This window comes from Cryptotermes secundus, unplaced genomic scaffold, assembly GCF_002891405.2.
Source record: "Cryptotermes secundus unplaced genomic scaffold, Csec_1.0 scaffold1064, whole genome shotgun sequence".
Classification (NCBI taxonomy): Eukaryota; Metazoa; Arthropoda; class Insecta; order Blattodea; family Kalotermitidae; genus Cryptotermes; species Cryptotermes secundus.
Genome location: NW_019720585.1, coordinates 374,066 through 392,071, shown reverse-complemented (window position 1 = coordinate 392,071; position 18,006 = coordinate 374,066). Strand labels below are relative to the sequence as shown.

General features: G+C 40.6%; 1 protein-coding gene across 1 annotated transcript; it reads left to right on the top strand.

Annotated features, from left to right (window-relative positions):
* Nucleotides 1–13,016: 13,016 nt before the first annotated feature.
* Nucleotides 13,017–15,961, top strand: LOC111869939. Its single transcript, XM_023861839.1, has 3 exons — nucleotides 13,017–13,274; nucleotides 15,417–15,530; nucleotides 15,716–15,961. Exons 1-3 carry the CDS (start codon nucleotides 13,017–13,019, stop codon nucleotides 15,959–15,961), a joined length of 618 nt encoding a protein of 205 aa, XP_023717607.1.
* Nucleotides 15,962–18,006: the final 2,045 nt, after the last annotated feature.

Genomic DNA, 18,006 nt, shown 5'->3' with positions numbered 1-18,006 from the left:
TCATTATTACAAAGTCCGAAACTGGAAAGTGGCAAGCAGCAGGTTAGCCACCTTCTTTCTAGTAGATTTCAATACTTAATTTATATCTTGATTTTTTCGGAGTTACCGCTGAGCCACTGTTCTCAGTCTTTGAAGTGATCTCTAACCCAGCACATACAGTTCACTACCAAGTTTACTTTTCGGTCTGAAGTCTAACCGACAGACGTGTACGTGTCTATGTTCTCTGCAGGACGCAGCTTCTGTTGCGCTGGCGCTCGCAGCGCTTGTGGCAGTCCAGTCCTATCCGTTGCAAGGCGGCTACGATGGCCATGTCGGCAACCATGGAATCAAACTCGTCAAAGAAGCAGTGGACTATCACGTGAGCTCAAATAGCAGAATAGCACCTCTTAGGAATAGTTACATAATTGATTCAATGTGGGAATTAAGAAGATTGTGACCTGGATATCTCCAGCATGCTACGAATATGTCTGAGAGAAGGAAGGAGTACTTTAGAACTCATTTTGTGTGTATAGGTTCATATGGATCCAAGGACTCTTAGTGCTTTGACAATTAACATAGCAGAATAAATTTATTTAATGTACAAAGATTAAATAACTAAACATTATCCGTCTTCCAATGCCCGAAAAGACAATCACTCCATTAATACATCATTATAGTAGATTTTTTATATTGTTTTATTATAGCTGTTAAAGTTATGAAATTTCATTTGAATCATATTATTTGAATATAACTTATTAATTTGTTTCCTTCCTCAAGAGGCAAGGAAATAGTCCCATGAGAACATTTTATCTTGGTCCCATTACATACATTGTGTGTGAGTGTCTCTATGTAAGCCTTGTATCCACCACTTCAACATTTGAATTATCTGTACGATTTTCACAAAACCACACAACGAAGCAATGCTATTAAAGGGCGCCCAATATCATAATGTTCAAGTTCTCAGAGTCAGTAATAAGAACATAGCGAGCTCAAAAACTAGCCTGTGGGATAGTTACAAGCAACACTTATTTTAGGATCCTAAACTGTGCATAGGAATAAATCTTGGAAAAAAACATGCAGAATTTATAATGCCAAAAATAAAAAAAGGCCTCCACGAAAAATTTTAGTTCTCAAAGACACTGAAAATAATTAACGAACAAATATAGTTAGGCATGCGAAATTTGGTTTGAAGAGAGGAACATACTTACATATTGCATTATTTGTTAATTCGTGTGTAGTTATGATGAGGACAATGCAAGATTTTGAAGTAACATCATAAAATTTTACTTCAAGTACTCTGTAGTTACTCCAAACCTAAATCAAATAAGAGTAATGATAAGACTAGAAATGTGAGAAAGAGGTTATGAATTACAGTTCGAACATATTTTAAATTTACACGGAATTAATTACCTTCCATAAGTAATTCACGCAACATTTTGTCGAAACCCACGACTACTTGATGTCTTTCTATCCATTGACGGAAAATTATCTCCTTTTTCCTATAAGAATTTTTCAGCAGGTTATTAAGAAATGTTCTCACAGAAAACTGCTGTATCCTCTCTCTGGGAATACATCTGAGATACTTATCTTATCTCATGTACACATCCTCGAAGGCTGCTACAAGATGTAGAATGCCAGACAGAATTTAGTAAATAATGCAAGAGTAGTATATTACTTATCTCCCTCGACAGCACAGTCATTCTTGCTTTCTGACATCTTAGGGGGCTCACGATCCTATTTCTGTTCCTTCCAAACTTTTACATATTTTGAAACGGGGCCTCCTCTTCGACTGGAAGAGGGGTTACACTCCATCTACCGGGGAGTGGGTTAACTGGCTCTCACTCTCACTCACTCATTCATTCGCTCTCATCTCTCAGTCTGCTGGGAAGAACCAATCGCCTACTTTCCTTTGATCGGACATGGATCGAATAGAAAACTACGGATAAAAAATTTATTCTATTATTGCATGTTTATCTGTTGGCGCGGGAACATATTTATCGAGTCGTTGCCTAACAACGATGGGAATATACACAGACAGCCATGTGATTTAATGAGCCTGCTTTATTTTTTCCTTTGCACTACATCCCCAGTGGGCCTAGGCCTACCTCCATGAACTTCTCCGTTCACTTTGGTTCTTCTAGATCTTAGACATTCGGTAGGACTCCTTGGGCGGGTGATCAGCTTGTCGCAAGGCCTCTACCTGTACACAAACACAGAAAAACGCACACACACAAACTAAACATCCATGCCCTGAGTGGGATTCAAACCCACGATCCCGGTTTCCGAGCGAGCGAAGACAGTACATGCCTTAGACCACTGAGTCTGTTTTATTTTCTCAGATTAAAGAAAGAAGGCTAATGAGAACCAGAAATGTGTACATCGAGCATTAAATGACGTCATTCTAAGTTTCGTGCATCTTCATTCATCTTGTTATATTCAGCCAGCATCTATTTCAGCCTGTTACACTTCCTCATAAACGCACGATTTTTTTCAGATGCCCAAGGCTCCAAACTACATTTTTAAAAATGAATACTTAAGTCCTTTATTTTATTATGCATGTCTATTTTCCTTTCTGCACCCTTCCTACACAACCACTCGTTTCCCATCCTTTTAATCTCCAACACGTAAGTCATTTCTTTTACTTCTCCTCCAGTAAACTGCACAAGAGTCGAACACAGCGGCAGCGCCATCTAAGGCATGAACGGCCTTCGTTCGCCCGAACGCTAGGATCGTGGGTTCGAAACCTACTCAAGGCATGGATGTGCATTTGTTTCGTGTTTGTGCTGTTCTGTGTGCAGGTAGAGTCCTTGCAACGAATTTATACTCGCCCGAGGAGTCCTACCGACTGTGTAAGAAGCTTACGAAACAGAAAAAGAGGCCGTTGCCCAACAAAGGGCTGTAGTTCCGTTGATGAGTGAATGAATATTGCACAAGATTCATTACTTACAATTTGAGCGATCCCTCTAAATACAATTGGATTCGATCTTTGTGCTATTGTTGCTCTAGGCTCACCCGAAATATAATTTCAACTACGCCGTACACGATCCCCACACCGGTGACGTCAAGAACCAATGGGAGACGAGAGATGGCGACGTTGTCAAGGGTTCCTACAGCGTTCTGGACGCAGATGGAACCATCCGAACTGTCGAGTACACTGCTGACAAGCACAACGGTTTTAACGCTGTAGTCAAGCGGGTGGGACACGCTCACCACCCCCAGAAAAAGAGTGAACTAGGGGGTCATTATTAATTACACATAAAATGTTTATGTATCTCATTAGTGTAAAGTTTTATTCTTTTAGATTTAAGGTCTAAGGATTTCGTAATTTAAATTTGGCACTTGTTGCTACTGCACATGTAAGTATACAAAAGTAATGTGTTTGCATTAGAAAAATTGTGTGCATTAAACTTAAAAATATTATTTCCAAAATATCCTGAACTTGTCTTTTAAAATATGATTAAATAATAAATTAAACTATGTATTTTTTCGTTTAAGTCAGGCTAATTTATTTTCTATTACTGAACATAAAGTTTAAATCTTACAAATGGAGAAAGGGGCCCGGGTATGGAGTTACCTGCAAATATATTGAATAAGAATGTAAATATGGCTGCTATTTGATTGATGGAATAAAACATTTTATATTTTATCATGCCTGTGAATCACATTGACCTGTCTCATATTGTATTTTTATGTGACTAACAAATGTAGAAACATGTTAGGCTGTTAATTTGTTCCATAGTTAATAAATTATATAAACTTTACGGCAATGTCAGGCTTATCTTAGCGTGGACAGTGTTCATCTGTTCAGTATTGAAACCAGTGAGGATATCATAAGTTCCTGTGAACAAGGCACTAAATCTTGAGCGACTGAGCGAATATTTGTTCCAAGAAAGGCTCTGCTCCATGTAAGTTATAACAGAAGCTTATGAAACGCCACGTATGAAGCAACTAAATATGTTGGCAGAACTGCTGCTAATCAGAGAGAGAGAGAGAGAGAGAAAATTGAGCTTTCCATTTTCACTTCGCCTTTGTGAATTTTTATTTTATTTGTATTCTGCATCAAATTTTCGTCGACGCATTTGAAAGGCCCTCGAACTTTCTCTTTTATTCACTTTTCAGCTTCGTGGGCAGAATCTCAATACATGATATAAACGGCAACGCTGGAAATTTAAAAGAGAATTTGAAGATCTTAAAAACTCTTGGATACATCGTGTGTGGAAGAAAATTATGCCCTTAATACAAAATTTGATCCCAGCATCTCATTATACTGTCATAATCTTATTTGCACTCTTCAAATATTTTATACTGCATTAAATCTGACTTAAACATTATCTGTAGAAAAATTAGTTAAATTAAAAGTACCTTTAGGCGTAAAACTCGAATGATACCTGAAATTCCCTGAATAAAACCGGAAAACAATAAATATTTCTTTAAATATCTGATATTCCACGAGACTTTTAGTTTCTAGGGTTACGATGATACTGAGTCCGCTTGGTACGTCGGCCAATAATTGACCTATGTACCAACACCGAATGTTGGATGTTGAATGTGGAGCAGTCGGTGGAATGATAACTGACACGGAAACCAAAGTACTCAGAGAAAACCTGACCCAGTGCCACTTTGTCCACCACAAATCCCAAATGAACTAACCTGGGAATGAACCCGGGCCGCCGCGATGGGAAGCTGGCGTGCCTTAGGTATAGCACGGCGCTTGACCTTCCGTTGAAGAAATAGGTTAAGAAGAAAACTCTTCTATACCAGCTCAAAAATCTTAGTCTTAATTAACACATCAACTGATTTATTTATGTAAAATATTGATGATGATGACATACAGGTATAATGTCAAACTTGAAATGTGACAAATATTATACCTGACATTTCAGAATAAGTAGAATTTGGGGGAGGGGTCTGAGAAAAGTTACCTATGAAGCGTGGTCTCTAAAATGTATTCAGCCTAAGATTCCAGTTTATATATCATCTAGAATATTGTAACGGATTTGCTCAAAGCGTTGCTATGTAACAGACCGGTAAACATATATCACAGCAACGAGTGCGCAACAATAGGGCATTCATTGTTAGGCAATGCATAGGCAGACACGCCCGACAAGAATACATGATATCCGTTGCTGAGCAGTTGATATGTTTTCTGCGAGTGGTCCGTGCCGCACCTATATAAGAAACAGTGAAACTGTTGGACAGGATTCACACGTGTGGAGGCGGGGTCGAATACTCCTGCGATTCGTAGGAGGCGACGAAAAGGGAAGTCCAAAATCTGGGCCAGTAAAATGTGGTGGAAAGTCCCCAGGTGCTCGGACTGTGCTGACAAGACCAGCAGCATGTACAAATTACAGACCTGTCCTCTCATCAGAGAAGGCGCCCCACAATAACAAGTCCTTAACTGCCAAACAGTAATAAATATCTGAAGCCCCAGATGAGGCTAGATACCAATACTTGCTAACTGACTGACCGTCAGTCCAATGTGACTTTGAATTTGTCTTGACCAAGGAAGTTCTGAGTTTCCAAGTGACAGTGACAAAGTTCTGAGTTCTGAGTTCTCGGTGGAGGATGGCCATGGACAATTCGTCGTGTGAAGAATAGGGGCGTGTGACTAGAAAACTTTATTCATATGAAACATTTGGAGTGATTTGTAGTGCTAGTTTCAGTGTTGAGAACCGTTGTTAGGAGATCACTAGTAGAAACAGAATCCTAGTGCGTGTGCAACGGTAAACTGTAAATTGTGTAAATCGACGATAACCCTGTATTAAATGTGATTAGGAGAGATTGTAACCAAGGTGCTAATAAATCCAATCATCCGAATTAGAACCCGTCGTTTTCGTCGCGCGTACCACCCTGCACGTGTATGGGTAATTAAAGACGGGGTTACAAGTAGTAAACGAATTTATTGACCACCTAAGGTCGTAACTACAATTAATTGTTACACTATTGTTCCTTTACACAATTTACAATCACCCCACAATAATCTCTTCGGTCTAACTGCTTTATTATTCATGGATTTATAACACATATATCAGTCTCACTGAATTACACACTCCAAATATTGCACATAAATAATGTCTTCAAATCACACGTTAAGTCTTCACAGTCTGACTTCTAATTATTCTTCAACTACGAAATTCCCGTGGCTATCTCCTACCGAGAACTGACTTGCTTGATTGTTCGCGTGCCTCTGCCGCTACTAATACTCGTCACTCGTAACTCTCCTGAACGAATTCTGTCACTTACCTGTATAGAAGCGGAACGGACATGGATCTACAGTAAACGCATATCACGTGATCGCTACCCAGCCAGTCTATTGGTGCGTTGGTCGGATCTACAGAAAGCACGGCTTCTTCTATTGTTGCGTCTTGGAACGTGTTTACAGAGTTTCTGTCTGATAACGTGTTGATCAAATCCATTAAAATATCATAAAGCATTATAACTTGAGAATTGTGTTTAAATTTTGATGTGACTGAAGAGTGCTCTTATGTCACACAGACTACAAGTATATGTGCTGCTTTATCGGCGTCTCTCACTTCATGTAATGAAGCTAACAGACCGAGAGTACCTGAATAGAAGGTGCTTGAGAAAAGTACAGATTGGGAGACTCAAAATTTGTAACATTCACAAGTTATTATTAGGATAAAAAAGCAAGAAGTTTGCCTTGGGTTGTGCATGAAGCGAGCATGGAACAGATGACAATAGAATACAAAATTATTGTCGGAAATATTAAGAAAGAAAATCACTTAACAGATCTAAACATTTGTTGGGGAACAATTCTGAAATGGACGGCCAAAAGATAGGGTTTGAAAGTAGGCACAATTTTCATTTGGCTCAGGCGGAGTCAACTGGCGGACAGCTGTAAACATTTCTGTTTCCACTGAGACGATGAATGTTTCGACTGTTGAGTTGCTACAACCATGTCAATAAAACCTCTGTTCCATGGAATTAATAGCTTGTGGAGACCATATCAACTTGGGGAGTTGTGTGGGATAAAACTACAAATAGATTAATGACACATGTTTCAAAGTACAGCCTGGGGGCATGGGCATAGCTGTGGTTCTCTCCCATCACAAAAGAGATGATAAAGCCATAAAATCCCAGGAGAGAAAGCTTCTCGGCATTTCCGAACATCAAGTTTTTGAATTCACCAGAACGCGATATTACGTCACTGAAAATATACATAGACGTGTCTGTAACACATCACTTAAACCACGATATCTCATCTTGATAATATCTAGCTACTACACGTATTTCTTGCGAGAATTCTTTTCGCCATTCAAACATAAGTTGAGGAACACCGACTGTATTTAACAACTGAAATATGCTACAGACACACCCTGTAGTTGTAATTAAACTATTTACTTGAGACTCAAAAACTTGTACTCTTCTCACAGTATAATTAAAATGATCAAGTCAAGGAGGATGAAGTGGGGAGGGCATGTAGCACGCATGAGGAAGAAAAGGAATGCACATAGGATATTGGTGGGAAAGCCAGCAGGAAGGAGACCACTGGGAAGACCAAGGCGTAGGTGGGTGAAAAATATTAAAATGAATCTCAGAGAGATAGGTTGGGATTTTATGGACTGGATTTATCTGATTCAGGATAGGGACAACTGGAGGGTTCTTGTGTACACGGTAATTAACCTTCGGCTTCCATAAAATGCTGGGAAGTTCTTGAGTAGCTACACAATTGGCGTCTTCTCAAGAAGGGCTAAGCTCCATGAGTGAGTGAACTGATACTCGAAGCAATTTGGACATATGTTTTATTGCATTAAAATAATTTTGATAATTTAGAAATAGCCTAATAATATAAAATCGAAACAGCATGTTAATTCACAGGTATTGCTTGCTGGGATCTGAAAACACTGAGAATTTTGAAAAGAAGTGGGAGTCAGAAGTTCGCCCAAGAATTTATTTGTAAAATACGAACTCTGCTTTCGACTAGACGCACTGAGGATAACCGCAGCAAGCTTAAGTGAAGTAGATGTCTCTGTCAATTTTCTAAACTGGAAACTCACTGAGACTTACCCATCGTTTGTTCAGGAACACATTTCAGACAGACTCAACTACAGATTCCTGTGGCACGTGCTTGTGCCTTGAGGCACTACGATACAAGTTGGAAGACCGCGGGTTCCATTCCCAATTAGGTTACTGGATTTCTTAGTTGACCTAATCCTTATAGCCGCACTATGGCCTTGGGGTCGACTCAGCCTCTAACAGAGACCAGGAGTATCAGGAATCTTCCTGGGAGTAAAGGGCGGTCGCGCGAGTGAGCCTTACAATCTCACCGCCATTTGTATGCCGATTGTCTAGAAAATGGTAGTATCCTCTGTCGTCAGCTCTAGATCGCATTAAGTGGAGGAATTGTTTTGGAAGAGACTGTGGACCTGTCGTCTTGACAGATTACTGATGATGATGATGATGATGATGATGTCTAGAAAATGTGGGAACATTAATGTCTCAGAAACCTAAGGCCCTCTACTGCCTGTTAGAGGGATATTTTAGTCTTTTTTATTTTACGTACGTGTACTTGAAGTTCTTTGCGTGGTAGACATTTCAGAAGATAGTTCAATGCCCTCCTTAAAATATAGCTCAATGCCAGTTTATTGTCATTACAAGAAATATTTCTACCATTCGGTAATAATTTACTTCCTGCTTATAAGTGTTACGAAGAATTATGAAGACAATTCAATTGTTGGCCATGTCGACTAATTACTTCTTAGGCAGATTACCGAGAACAATTCAGTGGTAGATTTTCAATCTAATGTCAATTTACATTATCACAAGTATATTATCATATCACTGTTAGAAACGTATTTCACCATTGTCATCGTCTCCCAGATTGGTTTCTTTCCTTTAGACAGATTTCCTATCGTGGTTAGGGAGTCACATCTACTGGCCATGTTACCTTGGGAAGGGGCGCTTACCAGGCGCCATCCACCCCGCCAGTGGGCCCTGACGTCACTCCCTGCAGTTTGAATGTCTGCTCTGGAAGTTCTGACTTTCTACCTAAGTGACATGAGTTCAAAGATCTGAGGTTCTTACAGCGGTGATTGCGAACATTTCTGTTGAATGTCTTCCGACGTTTCGGAGGAACATCTCTGCTCCATCTTCATGGTTGAGCTCTGTTTGCCACCTGCTCGCAAACCGATTTCTTGATCTCTCTATTTTGGACCCTGAAGATGAAGGCAACATGTTCCTCCGAAAAATCTATTGACTTTCAGTGGACTACATGGCACTATACCAGAAGACAGAAATCTTCTTTAGTTCAAGGACTTCAGATAATAGCTTATATACCTACATCATCATACATCACGGTCAGACTAGATTACTGATTGAATGACCAAACAATTGGTGTTCGATTCCGGGGTGGACAAGAGATACATCCCTCCTGCATAGCAACTACCGTGACCTTGGCACCCACCCGGAGTAACGTTGGCTATTTTGCCCGAAACAAAAGGTCGGGTAGTAATACTAGGCATTCTCCTTCATTTATTGCCGAAATTAAGATGCATGGAGCAGTACTTCCACTCCCCAAAATGTCTTAATGGCGTGGTGTTCACTGAAACACTACGACAATAACTTACACCTTATGGCTTCGATAGCAGTTTTCATTTCAGACCTATACCACGTTTTCATTTAAAAGAAAAATTCCTTGCTACATTTACTCCCCATTTTCACCATAACACATCATACATTACATCACCGAGAGTGCATCCCTGTACGAGTAATAGGCCGTGGAGGCCCATAGGGTTGTGAGACGTAGAGGCTCCCACACTCTCCCTAGACAATCGGCTCACAGATGGCAGTGAGGTTGTCAGCCTTACGCGTCGCCCGCTCTTTACCCCCAGGAAGATTCCAGGTACTCATTTCTGTTAGAGGAGACTCACTTACGTAAGAACTTCGAGCCACCAGCTCTACATTCACATGCACTCCCCTGTATATCGGTACTGAACAGACTGGTGTAAACTGTAAAACCCTAAACTGCAGTCAAGAGGGAACAAACAAAATTTGAATGTCGATAAGGTTCGCCATATTTCGTGGTAGTCTTTTATTTATATTATCTGCTTTCCACGAGGGAATGTTTTGGTCATACTTTGATGTATGCCACGTCAACTTCTTTATAAATTCCTACTTATCCACCATTAATTATCGTCCTATGCCTCACTGAAATCTAACACCCTCTACGTTCGAAACCACTACTTGTAAATTACATGAATATCAATTTAATGCTTTGGGTTCCTGGCCAAATTGCGAGACCAGAACATTCAAGGACATCATGATAATGCCACTGAAACCAAAAGGTTAAAAATTACAAGAATGTGAGAGTCTCTCCTGGTATGATGTTCATACAGATTTTCATGAAAATTATGTGGTTGCATGGTATTAATAGGAGAGTCACACGTACGCAGTTCGTCCTTCGTTACAATAAAACTGCTAGTGTGACACCACAAATTTCTGACTTAAAAAAAGTGAAGAAATAACATTTCGGTCATTATGGATCTATACAGCTCACACTAATATATCGGCTTTTCTGCCTAATCTGAAATAAACATCTCTATAATTACTACAACAGTCTTTACACTATAGTAATATATAATATAATATTGTTCATAAATAAACTGTAAAATCAAATAAGCATTAACTGCAGGTGTTGTGTCGCTCAGGATCCAAAATAAAGCGTGCATTTAAATTAATCACTATATAAAATGCAAAAATTTAGCTTGTTTCTTGTAGAAGAATTAGGAAATTAGAGAAATTTGAATGGTTATATTGATTGATCTGCAATATTAATTATACCAGAGAATATTTTCAAAATAAGCTATTCCCCGTTTTCTTCAATTACAATATTCATGATTGCTATTTTGTGTTCTTTTAAATTCTATCGTTCTGATAATACAGGTGAGCCAAAATTTATTGTCTGGTTAGCAAATTGTGCACTAAAATACATTATATATTTTATTATTACTCATTTAATTTACAAAAAAAAAAAAACACATGTACGAAATGAGATCTTCCAGGTTCAATACACTATTCATAAGGCTGCAATACGATTCCAAATCCGAGCATATCTGGCGATACGGAAGAATATTTCAACTTTAATGACATCTGGGCCACAGTGTGTTTTTAAACAGTAAACGTATACAACGGGGAACGGCTCTACAGCCCTATGTTGGGGCCAGGCCTCTTCTGCAGTTTCCTAAGCTTTTCTTTTACACAATCAGTAGGACTCTTAGGTAGGCCGCACACCGTCATGCGTCAAGATATATAACAGTCAAGACACGATGTCTGCGACATGACGCAAAGAAAGGAGCACAGTTGAAATGAATGAGATTATGAAAACCGCCGCACACCAGTCTGAGTCATGATACTGACGTCGCAGACATCTTGTCTTGACTGCTTCATGTCTTGATACATGGCGGTGTGTGACCTACCTTAGACGAGTGATCAGTCAATTGCAACGCCGCTGGCTACACGCAGGACGATACAAACACAGAATAAACGCACACACAAACATCATGCATTGAGTGGGATTCGAACCCGCGATCACCGCTTTCGAGCGAACGAAGACAGTTCATGCCTCAGACGGCGCGGCCACTGTGATCGGCACACAACGAAGAATACGTGATTTTTAATTAACATTAAAAATATTTTGCATAAATTAATTTAATTTTTTTTCCTTTGGCACTACAGCCCTAGTGGGCCTAGGCCTACCTCCATGAACTTCTCCATTCACTTCGGTTTTTCTAGATCTTACACATTCAGTAGGACTCCTTGGGCGGGTGATCAGTTGGTCGCAAGGCCTCTACCTGTACACAAACACAAAAAAACGCACAAACACAAAAAAACGCACAAACACACAAACTAAACATCCATACCCTGAGTGGGATTTGAAATCACGATCCCGGTTTCCAACGGAGCGAAGACTGTACATGCCTTAGACCGCTCGTCTACCGTGACCGGCCAATTTAAACTTTAGTCTACATAAATCTCAGCAACTTCCGAAATATTCTTAAAGTAAACACCGATTTACCAGCAATAATCAAGAATGTAAGTAGCTTTAATTAGGTAAAATTTGCTTTGCAATAGGTCAAACGCCGGTCACGGTAGCCGAGAGGTCTAAGGCATGTACTGTCTTCGCTCGCTTGGGAACCGGGATCGTGGGTTCGAATCCCACTAAAGGCATGAATGTTTAGTTCGTGTGTGTGCATTTTTTTGTGTTTGTGTACAAGTAGAGGCCTTGCGACGAGCTGATCACCCGCCCAAGGAGTCCTACCGAATATGTAAGATCTAGAAAAACCGAGGTGAACGGAGAAGTTCATGGAGGTAGGCCTAGGCCCACTGGGTCTGTAGTGCCAAAAAAAAAATCAAGTCAAAAAGTTTGTGACGATAGTAAAAAAAAAGGGTGAATTTGTCCCTGTGTTTAATTAATTAAGCACTACGCAATGAATGTGTATGGGGGAGTGGATGTATATATCTACATTTTCTTGACCTCGGCACTAGGTAGAGGTGAGTGGTCAGCTTCAGGCCTCTGCCGCTTTACCCCCGCTACTCATTGGATAGTAAGTTGGGTGAACCCCAGAGTCGGTCTGAACTAGTCTGAAAGAAGTGGAGAAGAGATAATTCTTGACCCTACCGTAACTCGAACTCCGACCGCTCTGTTGTCCAGTCCGTAGCCAGTCACTATATCGACTGAGCTATCCCGGCTCCTGTGACGATGGTGCATTAATAAAAATATTATATTTGTGGACATTACCCATCGTCCTATTTATATTTCAAAATACAGCACTTCAGAGACTTGATTCTGTCTCCGTCTTCAGGTAAAACCTACTCATTTGGGCCCAATCGTTAGGGCTAGTCTCTATCTCGAGTTTCCGAAACGTTGCGTCTTTAGATATAAACAGGGGGCTAGATAATGTCCAGAAACACAATAATTGCTTTACATAATCTGATGTTATTCCTCTGTATTACACATTTACGTAATACCACACACAATTAAATTTATGGTTCGATAAATACACAAGACTGACCATTTGATGTCGACTTCCGATCCTCTGGCCTTCTTTCCTGAATTCCAGCATCACTTCCTACGCCTCACAACTGTAGCATATGGGGCGTACAGAACAGTTTCCACAGCGCTGGTGCCAAGCTCTGGCGTCACGGATACCACCGTAATTAAAACAATCTCAGTATATAAAAGGAAGAGCGGCTGGGCAAACAATACCATTCACACCTCCTCATCTCCGAGGCATCATTACAAAGCTGATTCTCACCCAACAATGCAGGGCCTTCAGGTAAGTCTTCGTATAACATTATCACTCGCTTTAAGTACTTTGTTAGAAGCCGGTACAGCGCTTGATACGGGCTGGATGGCTCAGGTGTCGGAGTTCGAGCCTCTGTAGGGTCAAGAATTTGCTTTTCTCTAATTTGTAAAGACCGGCTCTGGGTTCCACCCAGCCTTCTATTCAATGGGTAACGGGGACTCTTTCCCGGGGATAAGGTGATCGGAGCTTGAAGCTGACCACCTCCAACTAGTGCCGAGGTCAAGAAAAATGTTGATCTATACATCAAATCACATATATTCCTTCATGGAATAGCGCTTAATTAGTTAAACATATGGAAATTTTATGACAATTATATTAGTTGTGACCAAGAAATAAATAACAGTTAAATACATATGCAGTAATAATGGAAAACGACTCAGAATAATTCTTGTAATGTATTTAACACCTGCACGAGACCTGAGTCAGTGTGGTCACAGAGTGTGGACTCAATCAGGCTTCCATTTGAGGATGGACAAAGGGATTAGTATCCCCTCCACAGCTTGCAGACCGGATCTGGGCACAGGTCGTCCTTTTCCCGGGAGTAAATCGGCCTGGGCGTGAAACTAACAACTATTTTCTATCTAGCGCCGAGATTCAGAATGACTGGAACTACGCTTTCGGCTAATGTGAAAATTTTGGCTTAAAGAGGTAGTTTCGCCCTACTCATGCACAGAGGACTATAATTTTTCGAAAGCACATTGCGACAAATCTCTCCCCCAAAATAAGGTCATTACCACACGGCCCTGTGAACTGTGAAGTAACCCGCACACTTTCATATCGTTGCATGAACAAGACAGTTGAATAAATATTCTCTAAATTTCATGTGGCCTCAGACATATATGCCATGACTTCAGTAAGACTAAGGCTGGGGTCACACGAGCGCACGAAGTACGTCCGTTGCAAGGAACGTACTTTATGACGGACGTTGCTGAGGACACCACACAGTTGCAAAATGCGGTGCGTAGTTTTTTGTCTGCAATGAAGCCAGAAGAAACCGTAGCATTCGCCTCTCTTGTTTATTTCTACAATGGATGTCACGGCGTGAGTTACAACGGACGCATTTTGTACGCTCTTGTGGCCCCAGCCTAAACAGTCATTCTAGAATACAACAGTGTCTCTGAAAGTCAGATTTAAGGACAATTCAGTAACCAATTCTGCAGGAGGGCCATTTTAACCAGATATTAAGCAGGAAGGACATGAGTGTAACCAAAACATTGACACTTCGTAAAAGTTCCAAAGTCCAAGGCTACTTGCGCTACATTCATGAAATGCACTCCCTTAGCCGTCACCGACAAAACTAAATTGTCGCAGTCCGGGAACACACAGTCTAAATGGCGGACATTATCAGTTATTGAAGGTATAGCCAGTGTGCATCAGCTTGCGAAAATTTGTCACTAATCCCCTCTTCAGTTTACTGATTGCCATTACATTCACAGAAATACATTAATTAATTTTTACGTTTAATAATATCGGGGTTTCCCCGGATCGAACCAGGGACCTTTAAAAACTAGGCTACTCTACTTTCTGACTGGTTAGCTAAGTAACTACAGGAGCAGAATATTTTAAAGGCTCACAGTAGCTCAGAGGGCCATGAAATTTTGTGTTTTTGTAACCAGAAATTAATTTCTGAGTTCAAAAGCCCGTCACAGAAGCTTATCTTGAGCCAGATTATTCCACTCCAAATCAACAATGATTAATTTTACTTTGAAGGTATCAGAAAATATTTCCTATATTGGACTTAATTAATTCTTCCTAAGTAAAATTTGATGTTTTCACGGCGGTGGCTATGAAGAATGTCGTCTTCTGGGATGTGGCGCCGTGTAGATATTTTATTAACTGACGTTTCGGAGGAACGTATCGTCTCCATTTTCAGGGCAGACATACATCTGCTCACGCTGGTTCATTGCTCGCGGATTTCTTATACCCTGAAAATTGAGGCAATACATTCCTCCGAAACGTCGGTTAACATAATATCTACACGACACGACATCCCAGAAGACGGTATTCTTAAATTCTTCGTAAGTTGGTAATGGTGGATAAGTGTTGCAGACGGCATAACTAAAAGCCGGAAAAGCTTGGGTCAAGGTTGATATCTTTAATAATGATTTGCAGGTTGTTGTTTGCATCGTGGTAGCCTGTGTCGCCACTGTGATTGCATACCCCGGGTACTATGGACATGGCGGATACGAACATCTATCCGCTGGTGTTAAGGAAGAGGTCCAAAATGTAAGTGTTAACGGACGGATACTGGTCAAGCCAAAATCAACTTGCTTACGTCATAAAATAAACAAGTCTGTTCTCGAGTATCTCATAACTTATGTCCTATTGAAAAACTTATACCAGTGAAATGTTAAAGTTCTGGTCTGTTTGCCAACACTTACCCCTTAGTGTGACGCACGTGTTTGTTCTAGGCGCACCCCAAGTATAGGTTTGAGTACGCCGTGTATGACCCTCACAGTGGTGACGTGAAGAACCAATGGGAAACCAGGGACGGCGACTTCGTGAAGGGGTCCTACAGCCTCAAGGAATCTGATGGCTCCACCCGCGTCGTGGAGTACACCGCCGACAAGCACAACGGCTTCATCGCGGTAGTCAAGAAGGCCGGAGGCCACACCAAACCCGAGATCACCTACCATGGTGCCAAGTCTCCTTACTAGTTCACTTCAAAATTACAATATTTTGTTCTCACATTATTTATTGAATTATATATATATATTGGTTAAATAAAGACTGAAGAACGAACTCCATTGAGCAGTCAATTTCTTGAGACACTAACAGTTCCTCAGCTGGCAAAGAATCAGAACATTTTATGAAACGCAAATATTATTACAGTTCTCCCTAGAGCACAGCATTGGTCTCTATCACAATTCAGATGAATCCAGTCAACACCCTCGCATCCTATTTCTTTCAAGTTCTATTTTCATATTATCCTCCCTTCTGCTATCCTCCAACGAACATACTGCGAGATGAAGAAAGCAGTCTTCTGGGATGTGGCACCGTGTAGATGTTGTGTTAACCGGCGTTTCGGAGGAACTTATCGCCTCAATCTTCAAGGTAGAAGGAAAAATAGGAAATCCTCAAGCGAAGAGACAGTGAGAACCGGTGCAAGTATGCAAGTCACTGTCTCTTCGCTTGAGGATTTCCTATTTTTCCTTCTACCCTGAAGATGGAGTCGATACGTTCCTCCGAAACACCTTTTAACACCACATCTACACGGTGCCACATCCCAGAAGACTGTTTTCTTCATAGTCACCGCCGTGAAAACCTCAATTCTTACATACTGCGAGATGACTACTGAAACCAGCACATGTTTATAATGCAATATCAGAATATCTCACCGTTGGCACAGTTAAATGAGGCTCGGTGTGTTCCCAATGGAACAATGCGGAGATCGTGTCGGCTAGTTCTGTAACTTCTTGTCTCGCTTTATCTTCGTTGTGGGATAGTACACCCCGGGCTCCCAAATAATCTCTTCTCGTGATGTTACATGAAGTCTCCTGCATGAAATACAGATCTAATTCAATTGTCTTTGCGGTCCACTGGTCACTGAAAGAAAGTTGCAGTGAAGCCTTCATGGCAAGTCTTTTGAAAAAAATTACAAGGTTACTTGTTTTTCAATTTACCTAGAGATCAACTCATATGATAACGCATCTCACATATGCACAAATGTTTCAGGTATTTACCGGATTGTATGTCTCAAAAGGATAACATTTTCGTCAGAAATTCAGTGCGAATGCTCCTGATCTACATCTCAATTTAAGCAGACGTTTCGTGTCCACCGTATTTACTAACTCTCTCATCCAGTTTGATGCTTAACAGCCCGTGTAGGTTTTACAAAGATTTTAGTTTACCTAAATGTCAAATACACACCTTAAGTTCCAACTTTTTCTAGGAAACCGCAAGTTCGGTCACGTTGTTCTGATATTTTGATATATTTTGTGTTTTTGCGTATTTATTTACAACCATGACGGACAAGAGACTGAACGTACAAGAGAACATTCCCCATTCAAAATATTTGTAGGGCCCACTCACCAAAGTAAGAAATGTAGAGCTCACAATGTTTTCTTATATTTGGTGTGTCCTTAGCCGTCATTGTCCGAACGCTCAATTCTGAGAAATATATCAATACCATCCATACGTCTTGAAACCTCGGTTTAAAATAGACACAAATATTAATGTTATGCCTTTTTGTTCAATTCCTTATTATATTTAATTTAAATTAATTACAGGAGAACATACTGGCCTGAGAGATATTTTTAGCGACAATATGGAGTACCACAATATTTCTGATGGTCTAAAATATCATTTTTTCCCCTTGGCACTACAGCCTCAGTGGGCCTAGGCCTACTACCTCCATGAACTCCGTTAACTTCGGTTTTTCTAGATCTTACATATTCGGTAGGACTCCTTGGGCGGGTGAGCAGCTCGCCGCAAGGCCTCTACCTGTAGACAAACACAGAAAAACGCACACAAACATCCATGTCCTGAGTGGGATTCGAACCCACCATCCCGGCTTCCGAGCGAGCGAAGACAGTGCATGCCTTAGACTGCTCGGCTACCGTGACCGACAAAATATCATTTTAGTCGGCTGTTAATCATACGTGGTGTGAACGATGTTAAGCCGGCTGCAACACGTAAAGTAGAGACACAAATACTTGTGAGGCCAAATTTGCTGAGAAGACAACTTTCAGAACCATCGCTG